At 48.8% G+C, this 21,468-nt stretch overlaps 1 protein-coding gene across 2 annotated transcripts; it reads left to right on the plus strand.

Annotated features, from left to right (window-relative positions):
- Positions 1–409: 409 nt before the first annotated feature.
- Positions 410–19,488, plus strand: LOC137352719 (claudin domain-containing protein 1-like). 2 transcript variants are annotated; one of them, XM_068018461.1, is made up of 5 exons: positions 410–601; positions 2,967–3,305; positions 15,479–15,586; positions 17,247–17,384; positions 17,981–19,488. In XM_068018461.1, exons 2-5 carry the CDS (start codon positions 3,008–3,010, stop codon positions 18,202–18,204), a joined length of 768 nt encoding a protein of 255 aa, XP_067874562.1. In that variant the 5' UTR covers positions 410–601; positions 2,967–3,007; the 3' UTR covers positions 18,205–19,488. The 2 variants fall into 2 exon arrangements, with proteins under 2 accessions (XP_067874562.1, XP_067874563.1); XM_068018462.1 differs by lacking the exon at positions 2,967–3,305.
- The last annotated feature ends 1,980 nt before the right edge of the window (positions 19,489–21,468 follow it).

Below are 21,468 nucleotides of genomic sequence, written 5' to 3' on the forward strand. Positions count from 1 at the left end.
GGGCTACATCTCCCAGAATGACCATAATGGATGAAGGTCCTTCTGGTTCCGCCGCTGTATTTCAGCTAACGGAGTGGGAATCTGAGCGGAGAATGAAATAAAGAGCTGATGAGAGATGGATCTCACTCGGTTCACACTCACCGTTAACTCCCGCTTCCCCTCCTTTCAAACACAGTCAAACTGTCGCCATTCAAAATGGGCGCGAGCTGGCAGGGGGGGTACCGGCAGTGGGCGGAGCCAGGCGAGGACTGGGCGGAGCCAGGCGAGGACTGGGCGGAGCCAGGCGAGGACTGGGCGGAGCCAGGCGAGGACTGGGCGGAGCAAGGCGTGGCCTGGGCGGGGCACGCGGCGGAGTGGGTGGGGCAATGCGGGGCGTGGGCGGTGACGTCAGTGAAGACCGGAAGTCGTTTTGAGAACCGGAAGCGGCGGGGGAAGGCCGGAAGTTGGAGCTTCGGGAGGCGGCGGCCGGGTCATCGGAGAGCCGACCCGGGCTGGACGGGGAGAGAGCGGGACCGGATTGGTGCCGGCGGTTGGACGGAAAGAGTGAAGGCGGTTGTCTGGGCCCCGCTCCAGGAGGAGGGTCCGAAAGTGTGACTTTGAGGTAATTGCTACTGAGAGTTGATATGGAGAAGCTGGGATTGAAATCCTCGGAGCAGAGAAGCAAGGAGGAGATCTTTAAACATGGCTGTGCTGCTTTGGAGGGACAGTCACTGTTAACCTGCAGGAATTGATGCACTTCAATCTATACACAGCAAGATCCCACAGACAGACATTATCATCAATCACCCACATCACCTGTTGTTTTATACATGGTCAATACTGACCTTCCGACAGTGCAGCACTCCCTCAGTACTGACCCTCCGACAGTGCAGCACTCCCTCAGTACTGACCCTCTGACAGTGCAGCACTCCCTCAGTACTGACCCTCTGACAGTGCAGCACTCCCTCAGTACTGACCCTCTGACAGTGCAGCACTCCCTCAGTACTGACCCTCTGACAGTGCAGCACTCCCTCAGTCCTGACCCTCCGACAGTGCGGCACTCCCTCAGTACTGACCCTCCGACAGTGCAGCACTCCCTCAGTACTGACCCTCCGACAGTGCAGCACTCCCTCAGTACTGACCCTCGGACAGTGCAGCGCTCCCTCAGCACTGACCCTGGGACAGTGCAGCACTCCCTCAGCACTGACCCTGGGACAGTGCAGCACTCCCTCAGCACTGACCCTGGGACAGTGCAGCACTCCCTCAGCACTGACCCTGGGACAGTGCAGCACTCCCTCAGCACTGACCCTGGGACAGTGCAGCACTCCCTCAGCACTGACCCTGGGACAGTGCAGCACTCCCTCAGCACTGACCCTGGGACAGTGCAGCACTCCCCCAGTACTGACCCTGGGACAGTGCAGCACTCCCCCAGTACTGACCCTGGGACAGTGCAGCACTCCCCCAGTACTGACCCTGGGACAGTGCAGCACTCCCCCAGTACTGACCCTGGGACAGTGCAGCACTCCCCCAGTACTGACCCTGGGACAGTGCAGCACTCCCCCAGTACTGACCCTGGGACAGTGCAGCACTCCCCCAGTACTGACCCTGGGACAGTGCAGCACTCCCCCAGTACTGACCCTGGGACAGTGCAGCACTCCCCCAGTACTGACCCTGGGACAGTGCAGCACTCCCCCAGTACTGACCCTGGGACAGTGCAGCACTCCCCCGGCGCTGACCCTCCGGCAGCGCGGCGCTCCCTCGGCGCTGACCCTCCGGCAGCGCGGCGCTCCCTCGGCGCTGACCCTCCGGCAGCGCGGCGCTCCCTCGGCGCTGACCCTCCGGCAGCGCGGCGCTCCCTCGGCGCTGACCCTCCGGCAGCGCGGCGCTCCCTCGGCGCTGACCCTCCGGCAGCGCGGCGCTCCCTCGGCAAAATGGCAGCTGTGTTTCTGATATTTCCACAGTGACTACACTTTGAACAAAAGCACTTGGTTGGTGGTGTAACACTTTAGGACATTCTGAGGTCATGAAAGGCGCTGAGGGAATGGGAGCGTGTCTTTCTGGGTCTGTACGTCTGCGTCTCACCCACCCTCTGTCTCTGCCCCAATCAACTCGGGCTCCCTCCTGTGTCCGAAGCACATTATCCGGGATTGGTAACTGTTTGCCGTGCTGTGGGATCAGGGCTGTTTTCCAGTTACAACAGTGACTGAGAGGGGGCATCAGCGTATCTATCTTGTCAAAAGTACTGACCCCTGACCTCAATGTCTGTTGAGAGAGAATGAGAGGTCTAGCTGGTGAAATGGGCCCCATACTGAGGTGCAGACAGACCGAGGGCAGGTATTTGTGGAGACATGTCTGTACTGTGAGGTATTTGGGACAGGTTGCAGGGGGTGTTCAGGGAGGGGGATGGTGCACTTAAGGAGATGGGCGTGTGTATTCACAAAGGTCTCAGTTTTACTCCTCTAGCGCTGCCTGCATCTTGACTGCTTGCTATTTATGCTCTCGTTGGCACTCTCTGTCCTGTCTCTCTCGCTCTGTCCGTCCTGGGTCGCTCTCGTTGTCTATCCAGCTCACGCTCGCGCTGTCTCTTGTTCCACGCTCTCTCTTGTTCTGTCCCTCACATGTTCACTGTCACTGTATATCCTGCTTGCACATGCTGCCCCCCCCTGTCCCTCGGCTGTGCTCTCCCTCTGTCCTGTGCCTGCCCCTCTGGCCCCATCCGCCCATACTTCCCCTCTGTCTTGCACAGTCCTGTGCCCACCCTTCTGTCCCTTGTCCACCCGTGCTTCCCCTTTGTCTTGCACTGTCCTGCGCCCGCCCCCTGTCCCTTGCCTGCCTGTGCTCCCCCTCTGTCTCACACTGCCCTGCACCCGCCCCTCTGTCCCTCGCCTGCCTGTGCTCCCCCTCTGTCTCGCACCGTCCTGCGCCCGCCCCTCTGTCCTTCCTGTGCCTTCCCATCTATATTAAGCTCTGTGTCCTTCTTCCTACAGTTGGCATTCGCTGCCCTCGGTGCAGCTGACTTGCTGGTGCGATGGTGGATAACCGCTTTGCCACAGCGCTGGTGATTGGCAGTGTCCTGGCCCTGATCTCGGCAGTGTACATTGCTGCTGCTATTGGTACTGATCACTGGTTCGAGTACCGGAGCCCCCCCAGCCTTTCTGAAACTAACAGCACAGAGCAGCAGTTGGCCAGCAAGGAATTTGAGAGCGAGGATTTTGATGAGTATCTCTACTCCCGGGCACTCTTCATATACAATGGCACCGTCGGCCTGTGGAGGCGATGTATCAGCGTCCCCAAGAGTTCGCACTGGTTCAAACCTCCACCACCAGGTTTGTAAACTCCTCCTGCTCTCTCTGCTACTTGACGAAAAGGTACCCAGGTGAAACCTACCATCCTGCTCGTTGCCCATAGCCCTGCAGACCCCAGTTCTTCCACACATTCAAGAAGGCAAGAAATAGGAGCAGGAGTAGACCATTCGGCCCATCGAGCCTGCTCCGCCATTTAATACAATCATGGCTGATCTTGGGCTTCAATTCCACTTACCCGCCTGCTCCCCATATCCCTTCATTCCCTACGAGACCAAAAATCTATCTGTCCCAGCCTTAAATGTATTCAACGATGGAGAATCCACAACCCTCTGGGGTAGAGAATTCCAAAGTGAAATAGTTTCTCCTCATCTCAGTCCTGAATGATTGGCCCCTTATTCTGAGACTGTGTCCCCGTGTTCTAGATTCCCTGACCAGTGGGAACAATCTCTCAGCTTCGCCCTTATCAAGCCCTTTCACAATCTTGTATGTCTCAATTAGATCACCTCTCATTCTTCTAAACTCCAGAGAATATGGACCCAATTTACTCAGCCTCTCATCATAGGACAACCCCCTCATCCCAGGGACCAATTTAGTAAATCTTCACTGCACTGCCTCCAGTGCAAGTCTATCCTTTCTTAAATGTGGAGACCAAAACTGCACACAGTATTCCAGGTGTGGTCTCACCAAAGCCCTGCACAATTTTAGTGAGATTCCTTTATTCCTGTACTCCAATCCCCTTGCATTAAAGGTCAACATGCCGTTTGCCTTCCTAATAGCCTGCTGCATCTGCTTATTAACTTTGTGCATTCCTTGTACGAGTGCCCCCAAGTCTCTCTGGATATCAACACTTAAGGGGAGGCAGTTGTATTGTCACTGGACTAGTAACCCAGAGACCCAGGGCATTGCTCTGGGGACATGGGTTCAAATCCCACCATTGATAAATCTGGAATTAAAAAGCTGGTCTAATGATGCCCATGAAACCATTGTCGATTGTTGTAAAAACCCATCTGGTTCACTAATGTCCTTTTGGGAAGGAAATCTGCTGTCCTTACCTGGTCTGGCCTACATGTGACTCCAGACCCACAGCAATGTGGTTGACTCTTACATGCCCTCTGTAATGGTCTAGCAAGCCACTCAGTTGTACCTAGCCACTACGATGTCAATAAAAAGGAATGAAACTGGACGGACCACCCGGCATCGACCTAGGCACCGGAAACGACAATGGCAAACCCAGCCCTGTCGGCCCTGCAAAGTCATCCTTACTAACATCTGGGAGCTTGTGCCAAAGTTGGGAGAGCTGTCCCACAGACTAGTCAAGCAGCAGCCTGTCATAGTCACAGAATTATACCTTACAGACAATGTCCCAGACATTGCCATCACCATCCCCGGGTATGTCCTGTCCCACTGGCAGGACAGACCCACCGGAGGTGGCAGCACAGTAGTATACAGTAGGGAGGGAGTCCTGAACATCGACTCTGGACCCCATGAAGCCTCATGGCATCAGATCAAACATGGACAAGGAAACCTCCTGCTGATTACCACCTACCGCCATCCCTCAGCTGATGAGTCAGTACTCCTCCATGTTGAACAGCACTTGGAGGAAACACTGAAGGTGGTGAGGGCAGAGAATGTACTCTGGGTGGGGGACTTCAATGTCCATCAGCAGTGGCTCGGTAGCACCGCTACTGACTGAGCTGGCCGAGTCCTAAAGGACATATCTGCTAGACTGGGTCTGCGGCAGGTAGTGAGGGAACCAACAAGAGGGGAAAACATACTTGACCTCGTCCTCACCAATCTGCCTGCCACAGATGCATCTGTCCATGACAGTATTGGTAGGAGTGACCACCGCACAGTCCTTGTGGAGATGAAGTCCTGCCTTCACATTGAGGATACCCTCCATCATGTGTGGCACTATCACCGTGCTAAATGGGATAGATTTCGAACAGATCTAGCAATGCAAAATTGGGCATCCATGAGGCACTGTGGGCCATCAGCAGCAGCAGAATTGTACTCCGCCACAATCTATAACCTCATGGCCCGGCATATCCCCCACTCTACCATTACCATCAAGCCAGGAGACCAAACTTGGTTCAATGAAGAGTGCAGGAGGGCATGCCAGGAGCAGCACCAGGCATACCTCAATATGAGGTGTCAACCTGGTGAAGCTACAACACAGGACTACCTGTGTGCCAAACAGCATAAGCAACATGTGATAGACAGAGCTAAGCGATCCCATAACCAACAGATCAGATCTAAGCTCTGCAGTCCTGCCACATCCAGCCGTGAATGGTGGTGGAAAATTAAACAACTAACTGGAGGAGGTGGCTCCACAAATATCCCCATCCTCAATGATGTGGGAGCCCAGCATATCAGTGCGAAAGATAAGGCTGAAGCATTTGCAACAATCTTCAGCCAGAATTGCCGAGTTGATGATCCATCTCGGCCTCCTCCTGAAGTCCCCAGCATCACAGGTGACTTCAGCCAATTCGATTCACTCCGTGTGATATCAAGAAACGACTTGAGGCACTGGATACTGCAAAGGCTATGGGCCCTGACAATATTCCGGCAATAGTACTGAAGACCTGTGCTTCAGAACTTGCCGCGCCCCTAGCCAAGCTGTTCCAGTACAGCTACAACACTGGCATCTGCCCGACAATGTGGAAAATTGCCCAGGTATTTCCTGTACACAAAAAGTAGGACAAGTCCAACCCGACCAATTACCGCCCCATCAGTCTACTCTCAATCATCAGTAAAGTGATGGAAGGTGTCATCAACAGTGCCATCAAGCGGCACTCGCTTAGCAATAACCTGCTCAGTGACGCTCGGTTTGGGTTCCGCCAGGGCCACTCAGCTCCTGACCTCATTACAGCCTTGGTTCAAACATGGACAAAAGAGCTGAACTCAAGAGGGGAGGTGAGAGTGACTGCCCTTGACACCAAGGCAGCATTTGACCGAGTATGGCATCAAGGAGCCCTAGCAAAACCAAGGTCAATGGGAATCAGGGGGAAAACTCTCCACTGGCTGGAGTCATACCTAGCGCAAAGGAAGATGGTTGTGGTTGTTGGAGGTCAATCATCTGTGCTCCAGGACATCACTGCAGGAGTTCGTCAGGGTAGTGTCTGAGGCCCAACCATCTTCAGCTGCTTCATTAATCATCTTCAATCATAAGGTCAGAAGTGGGGATGTTCGCTGATGATTGCACAATGTTCAGCACCATTCGCAACTCCTCAGATACTGAAGCAGTCCATGTAGAAATGCAGCAAGACCTGGACAATATCCAGGCTTGGGCTGGTAAGTGGCAAGTAACATTTGCGCCACACAAGTGCCAGGCAATGACCATCTCCAACAAGAGAGAATCTAACCATCTCCCCTTGACATTCAATGGCATTACCATCACTGAATCCCCCACTGTCAACATCCTAGGGGCTACCATTGACCAGAAACTGAACTGGAGTAGCCATATAAATACCGTGGCTACAAGAGCAGGTCAGAGGCTAGGAATCCTGCGACAGTAAATTAACTCGCCTCCTGACTCCCCAAAGCCTGTCCACCATCTACAAGGCACAATCCACCACTAACGCACAGTGGCAGCAGTGTGTACCATCTGCAAGATGCATTGCAGCAATGCACCAAGGCTCCTTAGGCAGCACCTTCCAAACCTGCGACCTCTATCAACTAGGAATAGAGCAGCAGATGCATGGGAACACCAGCACCTGCAAGTTGCCCTCCAAGTCACACACCATCCTGACTTGGAACTATATCGCCGTTCCTTCACTGTCACTGGGTCAAAATCCTGGAACTCTCTTCCTAACAGCACTGTGGGTGTACCTACCCCACATGGACTGCAGCAATTCTGGAAGGCAGCTCACCTCCACCTTCTCGAGGGCAATTAGGGATGGGCAATAAATGCTGGCCTGGCCAGCGACGCCCACATCCCATGAATGAATAAAAAAAAGTTTCACACCTTTTTTAAAAAAAAAAATTCTGCTTTTCTATTTTTACGACCAAAGTGAACAACTTCACATTTCCCTACATTATACTCCATTTGCCATCTGGTTGCTCACTCACTTAACATGTCTATATCTCTTTGCAGCCTCTCTGTGTCATCCTCGCAGCTTACCTTTCCACCAAGCTTTGTATCATCAATTCGGTACATTACTCTCTGTCTCTTCATCCAAGTCATTAATATAGTGTGTAAATAGCTGAGGCCCCAGCACTGATCCTTGCGGTACCCCACTATTCACTACCTGCCAACTTGAAAATTCCCCATTTATGCCCACTCTCTGCTTCCTGTCTGTTAACCAGTTCTATATCCAAGCTAATATATTACCCCCAACACCATGAGCCCTTATCTTGCCTATTAATCTTTTTAGTGGCACCTTTTCGAATGCCATTTGAAAATCCAGGTATACTCCATCAAGGTTCCCCTTTATCTACCCTACTAGTTACATCCTCAAAAACTCTAATAAATTAATCAACATGATTTCCCTTTATTATTCAGCTGAAAATTGATCAGTTACATTGTTATTACTGTCATTTCAGTCCATATTTACAGTACACACGGTACCTTACTGTTGTAATAAAGTCATATAGTATCTATTCATCCCACTGGGGCAAAATTTCACTGGCTCAACATTCTCGCCAAATACAAAAGCATTTCAGAAAGCCAGGCTCACAAATTCAAAACAAGTTTCCTTTTCTGAGTCTCGCTGGTCTGTTCTGATTCTTTGAGAGATTACTGATGCTTATCCTCCACATGAGCAGTCGTCCTAATCCCGTCTGCCTGTCCTGCTACCAAACCCGGCATCCGCTTACATTAAGGCAAGTGATCCAGGAGCGTCTCAGTGAGTGAGGCAGGTGAGTCTTGAGTCTGAGCCGGGCACAGTGAGTGACCCGGGTTAATCCGACACTCCAGGGACAGTTTAAACGGCTCTTTACTCTGTATCGAAACCATGCTGACCTATTCTAATCATACTATGCATTTCCAAGTGCATTGTTAAGACTTCTTTAATAACAGTTTCCTGCATCTTCCCAACAATTGATGTTAGGTTAACTGGCCTGCAGTGCCTTGTTTTCTCCCGACCTTCTTGAAAAACGGTGTAACACTTGACAACTTCCAATCTGACGGGACCATTCCTGAATCTAAGGAATTCTGGAAAATCATAGCTAGCATATTCAGTATCTCTACAGATATCTCTTTTGGAACCCTAGGGTGCAGGCCAATTGGTCCCGGGAACTTGTCAGACTTTAGTCCCTCAGGTTTCTCCAGCCATTTGTCTTGACTGATTTTATTTTTTTATTCATTCATGGGATGTGGGCGTCGCTGGCCAGACCAGCTTTTATTGCCCACCCCTAATTGCCCTTGAGAAGGTGGTGGTGAGCTGCCTTCTTGAACTGCTGCAGTCCATGTGGGGTAGATACACCCACAATGCTATTAGGAAGGGAATTCCAAGATTTTGACCCAGCGACGGAGGAACAGCGATATAGTTCCAAGTTAGGATGGTGTGTGACTTGGAGGGGAACTTGCAGATGGTGGTGTTCCCATGCTTCTGCTGCCCTTGTCCTTCTCGGTGGTAGATGTCGCGGGTTTGGAAGGTGCTGCCTGAGTTGCCTTGGTGCGTTGCTGAAGTGCATCTTGTAGATGGTACACACTGCTGCCACTGTGTGTCGGTGATGGAGGGAGTGAATGTTTGTGGATGGGATGCCAATCAAGTGGGCTACTTTGTCCTGGATGGTGTCAAGATTCTTGAGTGTTGGAGCTGCACTCATCCAGGCAAGTGGAGAGTGTTCCATCACACTCCTGACTTATTGCTTGTAGATGGTGGACAGGCTTTGGGGAGTCAGGAGGTGAGTTACTTGCCAAAGGATCCATAGAATAATAGAAAGTTTAAGGCACAGAAAGAGGCCACTTGGCCCATCGTGTCTGTGCCAGCCAAAAAACGATCCACCTATTCTAATCCTACCTTCCAGCATTTCATCCGTAGACCTTCAGAATACTGCACTTCAGGTGCATGTCCAGACTTCTTTTGAATGAGTTGAGGGTCTCTTCCTCAACTACCCTTTCAGGCAGTGAGTTCCAGACCCCCACCACAATCTGGGTGAAAAATTTTTACTCATCTCCCTTCTAATTTTTCGACCAATCACTTTAAATCTATGCCCCCTAGTCACTGACCTCTCTGCAAAGGTGAATAGACCCTTCACCTCGACTCTAGCCTAAGGCCCCTCAAAATCTTGTACATTTCAATCAGATCTCCACTCAGCCTTCTCTTCTAAGGACAACAACTACAGTCTATCCAATTTTTCCTCATAGCTGCATTTTTCCAGTCCAAGCAACATCCTCGTAAATCTCCTCTGTACCCTCTCTAGTGCAATTACATCCTTTCTGTAATGAGGTAACCAGAACTGCACACAGTACTCAAGTTGTGGCCGAACCAATGAGTTATACAGTTCCAGCATAACCTCCCTGCTCTTATATTCTATACCTTGGCCAATAAAGGAAAGGATTCCATATGCCGCCTTAAGCACCTTATCGACCTGTCCTGCTATCTTCAGGGATCTGTGGACATTCACTCCAAGGTCCCTCACTTCCTCTACACTTATCAGTATTTTCCCATTGACCGTGTATTCCCTTGATTGTTTGACCTCCCCAAATGCATCACCTCACACTTAGTCATAGAGTTTTACAGCACAGAAACATGGCCTTCGGCCAAACGCGCCTGTGCCGACCATCAAACACCCGTCCAAAACTGATCCCACTTTCCTGCAGTTGGTCCGTAGCTTTGTATGTTATGGCATTTCAAGTGCTCATCTAAATACTTCTTAAATATCGTGAGTGTTCCTGCCCTTCAGGCAGTGGGTTCCAGATTCCAAGCACAATCTTGGTGAAATAAGTTTTCCTCAACTCCCCTCTAAACCTCTTGCCCCTTACCTTAAATCTATGACTCCTAGTTATTGACCTCCCCGCTAAGGGAAAAAGTTTCTTCCTATCTATCCTATCAGTGCCCCTCATAATTTTGTATACCTCATTCAGGTCCCCTTAGCCTTCTCCGCTCCAAGGAAAACAACCCCAGCCTATCCAGTCTCTCTTCATAACTGAAATGCTCCAGCCCAGGCGACATCCTGGTGAATCCCCTCTACACCCTCTCCATTGCAATCACATCCTTCCTATAGTGTGGTGACCAGAACTGTACACAGTACTCCAACTGTGGCCTAACCAGCATTTTATACAGCTCCATCATAACCTCCTTGCTCTTATATTCTATGCCTCGGCTAATAAAGGTAAGTTTCCCGTATGCCTTCCTAACCACCTTATCTACTTGGGCTGCTGCCTTCAGTGATCTATGGACAAGCACCCCAAGGTCCCTCTGACCCTCTGTACTCCCTCGGGTCCTACCATCCATTGTATATTCCCTTGCCTTGTTGGTACTCCCAAAATGCATCACCTCACCTTCTCAGGATTAAACTCCATTTGCCACAGCTCTGCCCATTTTACCAGCATATCTATATCATCCTGTAATCTAAGGTCTTTCTCCTCACTATTTTAGACGCCGTCAAATTTCATGTCGTCTGCAAACTTACTGATCATACCTCCTATATTCACGTCTAAATCATTAATGTACACTACAGACAGTAAGGGTCCCAGCACTGAACCCTGCGGTACACCACTGGTCACAGGCCTCCATTCGCAAAAACAACCCTCAAACCATCACCCTCTGCCTCCTGCCACTAAGCCAATTTTGAATCCAATTTGCCAAATTACCCTGGATCCCATGGGCTCTTACCTTCTTAACCAATCTCCCATGCAGGACCTTATCAAAAGCCTGACTGAAGTCCATGTAGACGATATCAACTGCTTTACCCTCATCTACATATCTAGTCACCACCTTGAAAAATTCAATCAAGTTTGTTACACGATCTCCCCCTGACAAAGCCATGCTGACTATCCCTGCCTCTCCAAGTGGAGATTAATCCTGTCGCTCAGAATTTTTTCCAATAATTTCCCTACCACTGACGTTAGACTCACAGGCCTATAATTACCTGGTTTATCCCTGCTACCCTTCTTGAATATTGGTACCACATTCGCTGTCCTCCAATCCTCTGGCTTGACAAATCTTTTGGAATTCTATGATGACATTACGAGCAAGGTGGACAATAGGGACCCAGTGGATGAGGTGTACCTAGATTTTCAAAAAGCCTTCGACAAGGTGCCACACAAGAGGCTGTTGCATAAGATAAGGATGCATGGCGTTTGGGGTAAAGTATTAACGTGGATAGAGGATTGGTTGACTGACAGGAAGCAGAGAGTGGGGATAAATGAGTGCTATTCCGGTTGGCAATCAGTCACTAGTGGAGTGCCTCGTATCGGTGTTGGGACCGCAATTATTTACAATTTATATAGATGATTTGGAGTTGGGGACCACGTGTAGGGTGTCAAAGTTTGCAGATGACACTAAGATGAGTGGCAGAGCAAAGTGTGCAGATGACTGTGAAACTTTGCAGAGGAACATAGATACATTGAGTGAGTGGGCAAAGGTCTGGCAGATGGAATACAATGTTAATAAATGTGAAGTCATTCATTTCGGTAGGAGTAACAGTAAAAAGGATTATTACTTGAATGGTAAAAAGTTGCAGCATGCTGCTATGCAGAGGGACCTGGGTGTCCTTGTGCATGAATCGCAGAAGATTGGTCTGCAGGTACAGCAAGTAATTAGGAAGGCAAATGGAATTTTGTCCTTCATTGCTAAAGGGATTGAGTTTAAAAGCAGAGAGGTTATGTTGCAGCTGTATAAGGTACTGGTGAGGCCGCACCTGGAGTACTGTGTGCAGTTTTGGTCTCCTTACTTGAGAAAGGATGTACTGGCACTGGAGAGGGTGCAGAGGAGGTTCACTAGGTTGATTCCGGAGTTGAGGGGGTTGGCTTATGAGGAGAGACTGAGTAGATTGGGATTATATTCATTGGAATTCAGAAGAATGAGGGGGGATCTTATAGAAACATATAAAATCATGAAGGGAATAGATAAGATACAAGTAGAGAGGATGTTTCCACTGGCAGGTGAAGCTAGGACAAGAGGGCATAGCCTCCAGATTAGAGGGAGCAGATTTAGGACTGAATTAAGAAGGAACTTCTTCACCCAGAGGGTTGTTAATCTATGGAATTCCTTGCCCAGTGAAGTAGTTGACGCTTCTTCAGTAAACGTTTTTAAAGCTAAGGTAGATATTTTTTTGAATAATAAAGGAATTAAGGGATACGGTGAGAACGCGGGTAAGTGGATCTGAGTCCACAAAGATCAGCCATGATCTTATTGAATGGCGGAGCAGGCTCGAGGGGCCGGACGGCCTACTCCTGCTCCAAGTTCTTATCACCTCTCCTGTGGCCAGGGAGGATTTGAAAATTTGTGTCATAGCCCCTGCTATCTCCTCCCTTGCCTTGCATAGCAGCCTGGGATATATCTCATCTGGTCCTGGGGATTTATCCACCTTTAAGCCCGCTAATACAGCTAATACTTCCTCCTTTTCAATGCTAATTTGTTCAAGTCTATCACAATCCCCCCTCACTGATCACTACACCTACATCATCCCTCTCCATAGTGAACACAGATGAAAAGTAATCATTTAAAACTTCACCTGTGTCCTCCGACTTCTCCAAGTTGAATTCCATTTGCCACTTTTCTGCCCAGCTGACCAGACCATCGATATCTTCCTGCAGCCTACAGCTATCCTCCTCATTATCTACCACGCAGCCAATTTTTGTGTCGTCTGCAAACTTCTTGATCATGCCCTCTATATTAACGTCCAAATTGTTAATATATACCATAAGAAGTAGGGGACCCAGTACTGCGCCCTGCGGAACGCCACTGGAAACAGCCCTCCATTCGCAAAAACACCCGTCAACAACTACCCTTTGTTTCCTGTCACTGAGCCAATTTTGTATCCACCTTGCTGCATTTCCCTGGATCCCGTGGGATTATATTTTTTTTATCCAGTCTGCCACGTGGGACCTTGTCAAAAACCTTTCTAAAATCCATGTAGACCACATCAACTGCACTTCCCTCATCCATCGTCCTTGTTACTTCAAAAAATTTGATCAAGTTGATCAAAAAATATCTTCCCTTAACAAATCCATGCCGACTATCCTTGCCTTTCTAAGTGACAGTTTATCCTGTCTCTTCGAATAGATTCCAATAATTTGCCCACCACTGAGGTTAGACTTACTGGCCTGTAATTATTCGGCCTATCCTTCGCTCCCTTTTTAAACAGAGGTACAACGTTAGCAATTCTCCAATCCTCCGGCACCACACCTGTATCCAGTAAGGACTGGAAAATGATGGTTAGACCCTCTGCTATTTCCTCTCTTGCTTCTTTTAACAGCCTAGGATACATTTCATCTGGCCCTGGTGATTTATCAACTTTCAAGGATGCTAATTCCATTAATAATTCTCGTCTCCCCATGTTTATCACATCCAATACTTCACACTCTTCCTCCTTAACTGCAATATCTGCATCGTCCCCCTCTTTTGTGAAGACAGAAGCAAAGTATTCATTAAGAACCATACCAATATCTTCCGTCCCTACACATGGGTTACCTTTTGATAACCTTTGATCATAATGTATTGATAAAACATCTTTGGGTTCACCTTGATTTTGCTTGCCAATATTCTTTCATGCCCTCTCTTTGCTTTCCTAATTTCCTTTCTCATTTCACCCCTCTACTTTCTATACTGTTCTCGGCTTTCTGTAGTACTGAGTACTCGATGTCGGACATAAGCTTTCTTTTGCTGCCTTATCTTACCCTGTAAGCTCCTTGACATCCATGAGGTTCTCGATTTGGCTGTCTCACCCTTTTTCTTTGTGGGAACATGTTTACTCTGAACCCCTTGAATCTCCCCTTTGAATGTCTCCCACTGCTCTGACACTGATTTACCTTCAAGTAGCTGTTTCCAGTCCACTTTCACTGAATCACTCCTCAGTTTAGTAAAATTGGCCTTGCTCCATCTGAGAACTCTAACTCCTGTTCTATCTCTCTCCTTTTCCATAATTATGTTAAAAATTACTGAATTATGATCAGTACCACCAAAATGCTCTCCCACTGCCACCCCTTCCACCTGCCCATCTTCATTTCCTAAAACTAAGTCTAAAACTGTGCTCCCTGTCCTGGGGCTGTAATGAAGTCAGGAGCTAAGTGGCCCTGGCAGAACCCAAACTGAGCGTCACTGAGCAGGTTATTGCTAAACAAGTGCCGCTTGATAGCACTGTCAGTGACACCTTCCATCACTTTGCTGATGATGGGGAGTAGACTGATGGGGCGGTAATTGGCCGGGTTGGATTTGTCCTGCTTCTAGTGTAGAGGACATACTTGGGCAATTTTACACATTGGGTAGATGCCAGTGTTGTAGCTGTACTGGAACAACTTGACTAGGGGCGCGGGAAGTTCTGGAGCACAGGTCTTCAGTACTATTGCTGGAATGTTGTCAGGGCCCATAGCCTTTGCGGTATCCAGTTCCTTCAATCGTTTGATATCACACGGAGTGAATCGAATTTGCTGAAGACTGGCAGCTGTGATGCTGGGGACGTCAGGAGGAGACCGAGATGGATCATCAACTCGGCACTTCTGGCTGAAGATGGTTGCAAATATTTATCTTTCGCACTGATGTGCTGGGCTCCCCCATCATTGAGGATGGTGATATTTGTGGAGCCAGCTCCTCCTGTTTGTTGTTTCGTTGTCCACCACCATTCACGACTGGATGCGACAGGTCTGCAGAGTTTAGATCTGATCTGTTGGTTATGAGATCGCTTAGCTCTGCCTATCGCATGCTGCTTCCGCAGTTTGACATGCATGTAGTCCTGGGTTGTCGCTTCGCCAGGTTGACACCTCATTTTGAGGTATGCCTGGTGCTGCTCCTGGCCTGCCCTCCTGCACTTTTCTTTGGAATTACTCGGATTATCCCTTCCGCCCGTTTCAAGTAATGGTACTATGCTAGCAGTCGTCCAATCCTCTGGCACCTCTCCTGTAGCCAGGGAGGATTGAAATATGATGTTCAGAATCTCTGCAATTTCCTCTCTCTCTGGTGCTCCCACCTCCGTCCCCTCCCCCCCCCCCCTCGCGCCCACACCCCTGCCCCATCCGCCCTCCCTTTCGCCCTCCCACGTATATAGTCTTTATTCTTTGTTTGACTCCTTTCTACCTGTCATTGCAGATATGGAGCAGCGCACTTTGTGTGTGAGCTTCTCTCTTCAGGACCAGTTTACACCCAAGTACGTGCACGTCGGAAACCACAACGGTGGAGTTGATTACATGAGAACCTGTGAGTTTGCTTTGCCCTTTGTCCAGTTTCTTTAATGTGAGATAAAGCTTGCTTCTGAGTGCTGTGTTCCTCTGTGAACCTCTCCTGATATAATTTACCACATCCAGAATTATAATGGAGAAATTCTATGTAAACGCGTCACGCTCTATCTACATTCTGCCACCCCCAGTAAGCCTTTCGAGCAGCGGATTAGTATCTCCCAGATCCTCAAACCTGTTACACAGGTTGTCCACTTTGTTAGTAAGAATAGAAAAACAGAATATTATTTGCGTGGAGTGTGACTGCAGAATGCTGCGGTACAGAGTGTAAGATTTAGATTCCAGAGTCAAAGATTGTGCAAAATAGGAGGTCGAGAACTCAAGTAATTTTAAAGTCGTTTATTAAGAAGCAGTTTAAATGTGATGCATAAGCTAAATAGACAGAAGAAATATACGACCCGTGAACAGATGATTTTGCTGCTGATTTCTGCAGCTTCACTATCGTTCTCTCTCTCTCTCTCTCTCTCTCTCCCTCCCTCTCTCCCTCTGTCTTGCTGCCACCTCCAGTTCGCCGAGGTGTCAGGAAGCTAGGAAGCTCTCCAGCTTCTGCCAGACCGGGGCTGTCGTCCCTGTTGCTCTGAGCGTCCGCTGATGTACCTTATTTTTGGGGGCTGGTGGTTCACCCTTTGACAATCACTCATTCGAACCCTTCTAACAGGACAGGTACCCGAGGTGTCAGGATCCTCACCTCTGCCTTGTTCATCACTCTGCCCCCTGAAATCACCTTGTCTCATGCTTGTTATTGTTTATAAACTTCTGCCAGATGTTTGTATGGAGAGGGCACGAAGTTCCATCTTACCAGCTTTAGGAATGTCTTGTTTCAGAGCCTGTGCTCAAGTTACGTACTTGGCAGAGGTAACAGGCCTATGCTGTCTTAGCTTCCTGCTTTACAATCTTTGAGAGTGAGTGAGAGAGAACTATTTCTATAAGAATTCTGTTATTAGAGTTATCATTTATTAAAGATTCAATTTCTTACAAGAGGGATCTGGGTGTCCTTGTACGTGAATCACAGAAAATTAGCATGCAGTTACAGCAAGTAATTAGGAAGGCAAGTGAAATGTTGGCCTTTTATGCAAGCGGGATGGAATATAAAAGTAGGGAAGTCTTGCTACAACTGTCCAAGGCATTGCTGAGTCCGCACCTAGAGTACTGTGTACAGTTTTCGTCTCCTTTCTTAAGGAGGGATATAGTTACATTGGCTGCAGTTCAGAGAAGGTTCGATAGGCTGATTCCTGGGATGAAGGGATTGTCTTAGGAGGAAAGATTCGGGCCTTAACAGACTAGGTACTGAAAGGATGATTCCCTTCATGAGGGAATCTCGAACCAGGTGGCACAGTTTAAAAATAAGGAATCTCCCATTTAAGATGGAGATGAGGAGGAATTTCTTCTGAGGGTTGCTAATCTTTGAAATTCTCTTCCCCAGAGAGCAGTGGAGGCTGGGTCATTGAATATCTTCAAGGCTGAGTTAGATTTTTGATCTATGAGAGAGAACCAAAATGGTTATTTTGCCCATTCATTCTTGGACAGTATTATGGTGATTTGTGACCTGAAGCTACCTCCCTTCTACAAAAGTTCAGGATCTAACTTTCTTGTTTTTTCTTTTTCTCTCTCTGTGTTTACAGACCTGAGTCGCTGCCAGTTCTTGCTCCCATTCATCAGCCTGGGGCTGATGTGTTTCGGTGCACTGATTGGACTATGTGCCTGTTCCTGTCACACACTCTACCCAGCCATTGGCACTGGAGTGTTACACCTCCTCGCAGGTAGGCCTAAAAGGCCCTCTCCCTGGCTCCCCTCCCTCGGCCACATCCCCGTCTCGCCCCCTCGCTCGGCTCCGCTCCCCTCCTCCCCCTCGTCCTTCCCTGGCTCACTATCCCAGCCCCTGCCGCTGTAAAATGTTTTCTGACGAGCTTTGACATGATCGAGATTAAATACTCCACTAATGAGCTTTATTAGTCATTCTACATTCATGATGTTTATGAAAAAATCGCAACTTCCTTTTTGGACCAAAACTCTCAGGTTTTTAAGAGTTTGACTCTTGTTTTTTTTTATTCATTCTTGGGATGTGGGCATCGCTGGCCAGGCCAGCATTTATTGCCCATCCCTAATTGCCCTTGAGAAGGTGGTGGTGAGCTGCCTTCTTGAACCGCTGCAGTCCATGTGGGGTAGGTACACCTGCAGGGCTGCTAGGAAGGGAGTTCCAGGATTTTGACCCAGTGACAGTGAAGGAGCAGCGATTATAGTTCCAAGTCAGGATGGTGTGTGAGTTGGAGGGGAACTTGCAGGCGGAGGTGTTTATGTGGCAATCGGGTTTGTATTCCTGCTATTCTGACCTGATCTCTGTCTCTGACTCTCGCAGGATTCTGTACACTGGGGACCGTGGCCTGTTTCGCTGCCAATACTGAGCTCCTCCATGTCAAGATGCAGGCGTCGGAGCTCCACCCAGATGGAGAGTATGGCTGGTCTTTCTGCCTGGCCTGTGTCTCTGCACCTCTCCAGCTCATGGCCGCTGCCCTCTTTATCTGGGCTGCTCGGACTGATCGGACAGAATACAGCAGGATGAGGTCGTACCGCGTGGCGTAGCTACACGCTCGCTCGGACCATCGCTGACCTCGGTCAACAAGCACGTAAATCATGTTAGGAGAGTGTTTGAGTGCCGTAAAGGAGCTTGTTCCTGACCCTTCCCTTGACGCTATTTAATCATGAAGGTCTCATCTGAAACCGTTCCCGGAGAGGGAGGGAAGGGGGAGGTGGTTCCTCTCTTGTGTCCGATCACACGTGTCAGTAGCAGCTGTTGATAAGTCTCCTCTTTCACTTCCCACTCTTAGAGAATTCCCCACTTCCTCACCTTTCACCTCCTCAGGTCATCCCAACATCATTTACAGCCAATCAAGCGCATATTTTGAAATGCAGTCACTGTTGTAATTTAGGAAGTGTGGCAACCAATCTGTGCACAGCAAGTCCCCACAAACAGCAATGTGATAAATGACCAGATCAGCTGTTTATAGTGATAAATATTGGCCCCAGGAGACTGGGAAGAACTTCACTGGTATTCTTCCAACAGTGACTGTGGGATCTTTTACCTTCACCTGAGAGACCGGATGGGGTCTCTATTTAATGTCTCACCTGAAAATCGGCCCCTCCGACAGTGCAGCTCTCCCTCAGTGCGGCTGTCCCTCAATGCTGCCCCTCCGACAGTGCGGCTGTCCCTCAACGCTGCCCCTTCGACAGTGCAGCACTCCCTCAGTGCTGCATTTCTGACAGTGCAGCACTCCCTCAGTGCTGCCCCTCCGACAGTGCAGCACTCCCTCAGTGCTGGCTCGAGTTTTCGGAGTGGGGCGCAAACCCACAAATGTGAGACTCCGAGGGGAGAGAGCACTACTCACTCAATCATTGCTGGCACAAATTCCTACTCTTTTGTATTTGTCTTACCAGCCTCCTCAGTCGTCACTGACTGGTGAGCTGAGAAACAAGTTCTTTTTTCACAAGAGCCTCCAGCTTTGTTTTTCTTCAGTTCCAGGCAACATGCTGCCCTTAATATTTTCATTTCACAGATTAATATATTTTACCCTCTAATATGGGACATTCTGAATAAAGTGGAGGTTTTATGGCCGGAGAGGGAAGGGAAATGAATCATTGTTTCCGTGTCGGGCACTGAGCTTTGGGGAATGGGGGAGGGGGAAGGGGTGAATTGAGCAGAGGCAGGTGGAAAGCAAAGTGTTCATTCACGATATTGGACCCCGACAGACGAACGAGCTCCTTGCGTGTGTCATATCCCTGTGTGAGAAATCATGGTATTTAATAACTTGTCGAGTGTATTTTTATTATAATCCCCACGCCCCGCAATCTATAAATTATTGAAATAAAGACAGGCAGTTGTCTGGTGTCTTTCCTGCACTCAGGCTGTCCCCGAGCGCTTTCCAGCCAATGAAGTACATTTTTGAATTGTAGTCACTATTATTTTTGTAGCAGCAGTAACATATTAAAATGTGAGAATAAGCGATGCGGAGAATCCAGTGCGACCCTGTGTCAAGGTGTTCGGTGGAGTGCGTGTGTGAAGCGGGAGGATTCCACACCAGCTGGGCTTGTGAACTTAACAAAGGCTAACTTAGAAGGACTGAGGTCTCAACTGAACTGTGGGAGCGACCTAGGCGCAGGAAGAGGCCATTCAGCCCCTCAAGCCTGTTCAGTGGGATCATGGTTGATCTGCAACTTAACTCCATGCACCTGCCCTCACCACCGATCTCTGAATAACTTTCACTGACGCAGATCTCTCAATCTCAGATTTAAACTTAACAATTGATCGAGCATCAATTGCCATTTGAGGAGGGGAGTTCCAAAACCTTTACGTGAAGAAGTCTTTCCTAATTTCAATCCTCTCAGCTCGGGCTCTAATTTTTTGACTAGTCTGAGATTCTCCAGTCAGCAGAAATAGTGTCTCACAATCTGCCTCTTGTGGGAGAATCTGGAACTCGGGGGTCAGTGTTTAAAAATAAGGAGTTGCCCAGAGATGAGAATTTGTTTCTCTGAGGGTCGTGAGTCTTTGGAACCCTGGTCCTCAAAAGGAAGCAGAGTCCTTGAATATTTTTAAGGCAGAGGTAGATAGATTGATGTGCAAGAGGGTGAAAGGTTATTGGGGGTAGGCAGGAATGTGGAGTTGAGGTTACAATCAGATCAGCCATGATCTTGTTGAATGGCAGAGCAGGCTCGAGCGGCCTACTCCTGCTCCTAATTCGCATGGTCCCTAATATCTTAAACTTTGCTGAAATCATCTTAATCTCCTAAATTCCAGGGAATATGACCCTATTTTGTGTAACCTTTCCTCATAATTTAACCCATGGAGTCTAAGTAACGTTTCTGGTAAATCTATGCTGAACTCCCTGCAGGGCTATTATTATCCTTCCTAAGATGTGATGCCCAGAACTGCTCACTAACCAAAACTTTTTATAGCTGAAAGTTGTGTGAAGCTTATTGCTGTTGGCTTTTATTGAGAGATATGGGCCGATGGTTTGTTCCAGGGTGTTACATGTGGCTCCATGGCTCTTATTGGAGGCTGTCTAACCTCACAAGGTGGATGGAGATCATGAGCCAGGTGACCAGGGGGTATCCTTTGTCTCTGAGCAGCCATCCTATTGTCTTGAAAGCTCCAAGATGGTGGGTATTGTAGATTGTCGAAGGACGAAAGCTTTGTGGATGCAGACACTCAGATGAATTTCCTGGTGTGGTCGCACACCAGCTGCTCATTGACTGAGTGGTAGCCCTTGCAGTTGCAGTATCACTCCGCATTGAAGTGGGGGGCCTACAGAGCCACTTGTCTGCAGATGATGGCGCCCTGTATAGTCGGGAAGCCTGCTAACCTGGCAAACCCTCTCACCCTGGTCTTCCTCCCTCAGGGAGAAGAGGAGGAAGGTCCCCTCCCTTCCTTTCAAGTGCCTCTGTCACATCCCAGATTCGTCACTGGATGGCCAACTGTACCATGCTGCTACTGTCATCATCTTTCGCCCGAAGGAACTGGTTGTGAAGAAGGAAAATGCGATGGTGAATTTCTCGCCTTGGTTTGAGGCTTTGGACTTTCAGGAAGGCGATGATGCAATTTCGTCACAACCGACTTATTAAAGCCTCTGAGCTGCTGCTCCTGGCTCATCCCAATGAAGACTGGTGCTTTTGGAACACTCTTTTGGGGTAAGGCCTACTAAGGAGAGCCTTAGAGAAGAGGTCCCCCTCCTCTGCCTGTCCTGCTCGTGCTGCACAGCAAGTGGCATCGCAAGGTTAAGCGAGATGATTTAATTCTCCCAGCACTTCCGTGCTTAGCAGAAACCTTAACATCGCCCATCTTCCCACCACCTC

This window comes from Heterodontus francisci, chromosome 39 (genome assembly GCF_036365525.1).
Source record: "Heterodontus francisci isolate sHetFra1 chromosome 39, sHetFra1.hap1, whole genome shotgun sequence".
NCBI lineage: Eukaryota > Metazoa > Chordata > Chondrichthyes > Heterodontiformes > Heterodontidae > Heterodontus > Heterodontus francisci.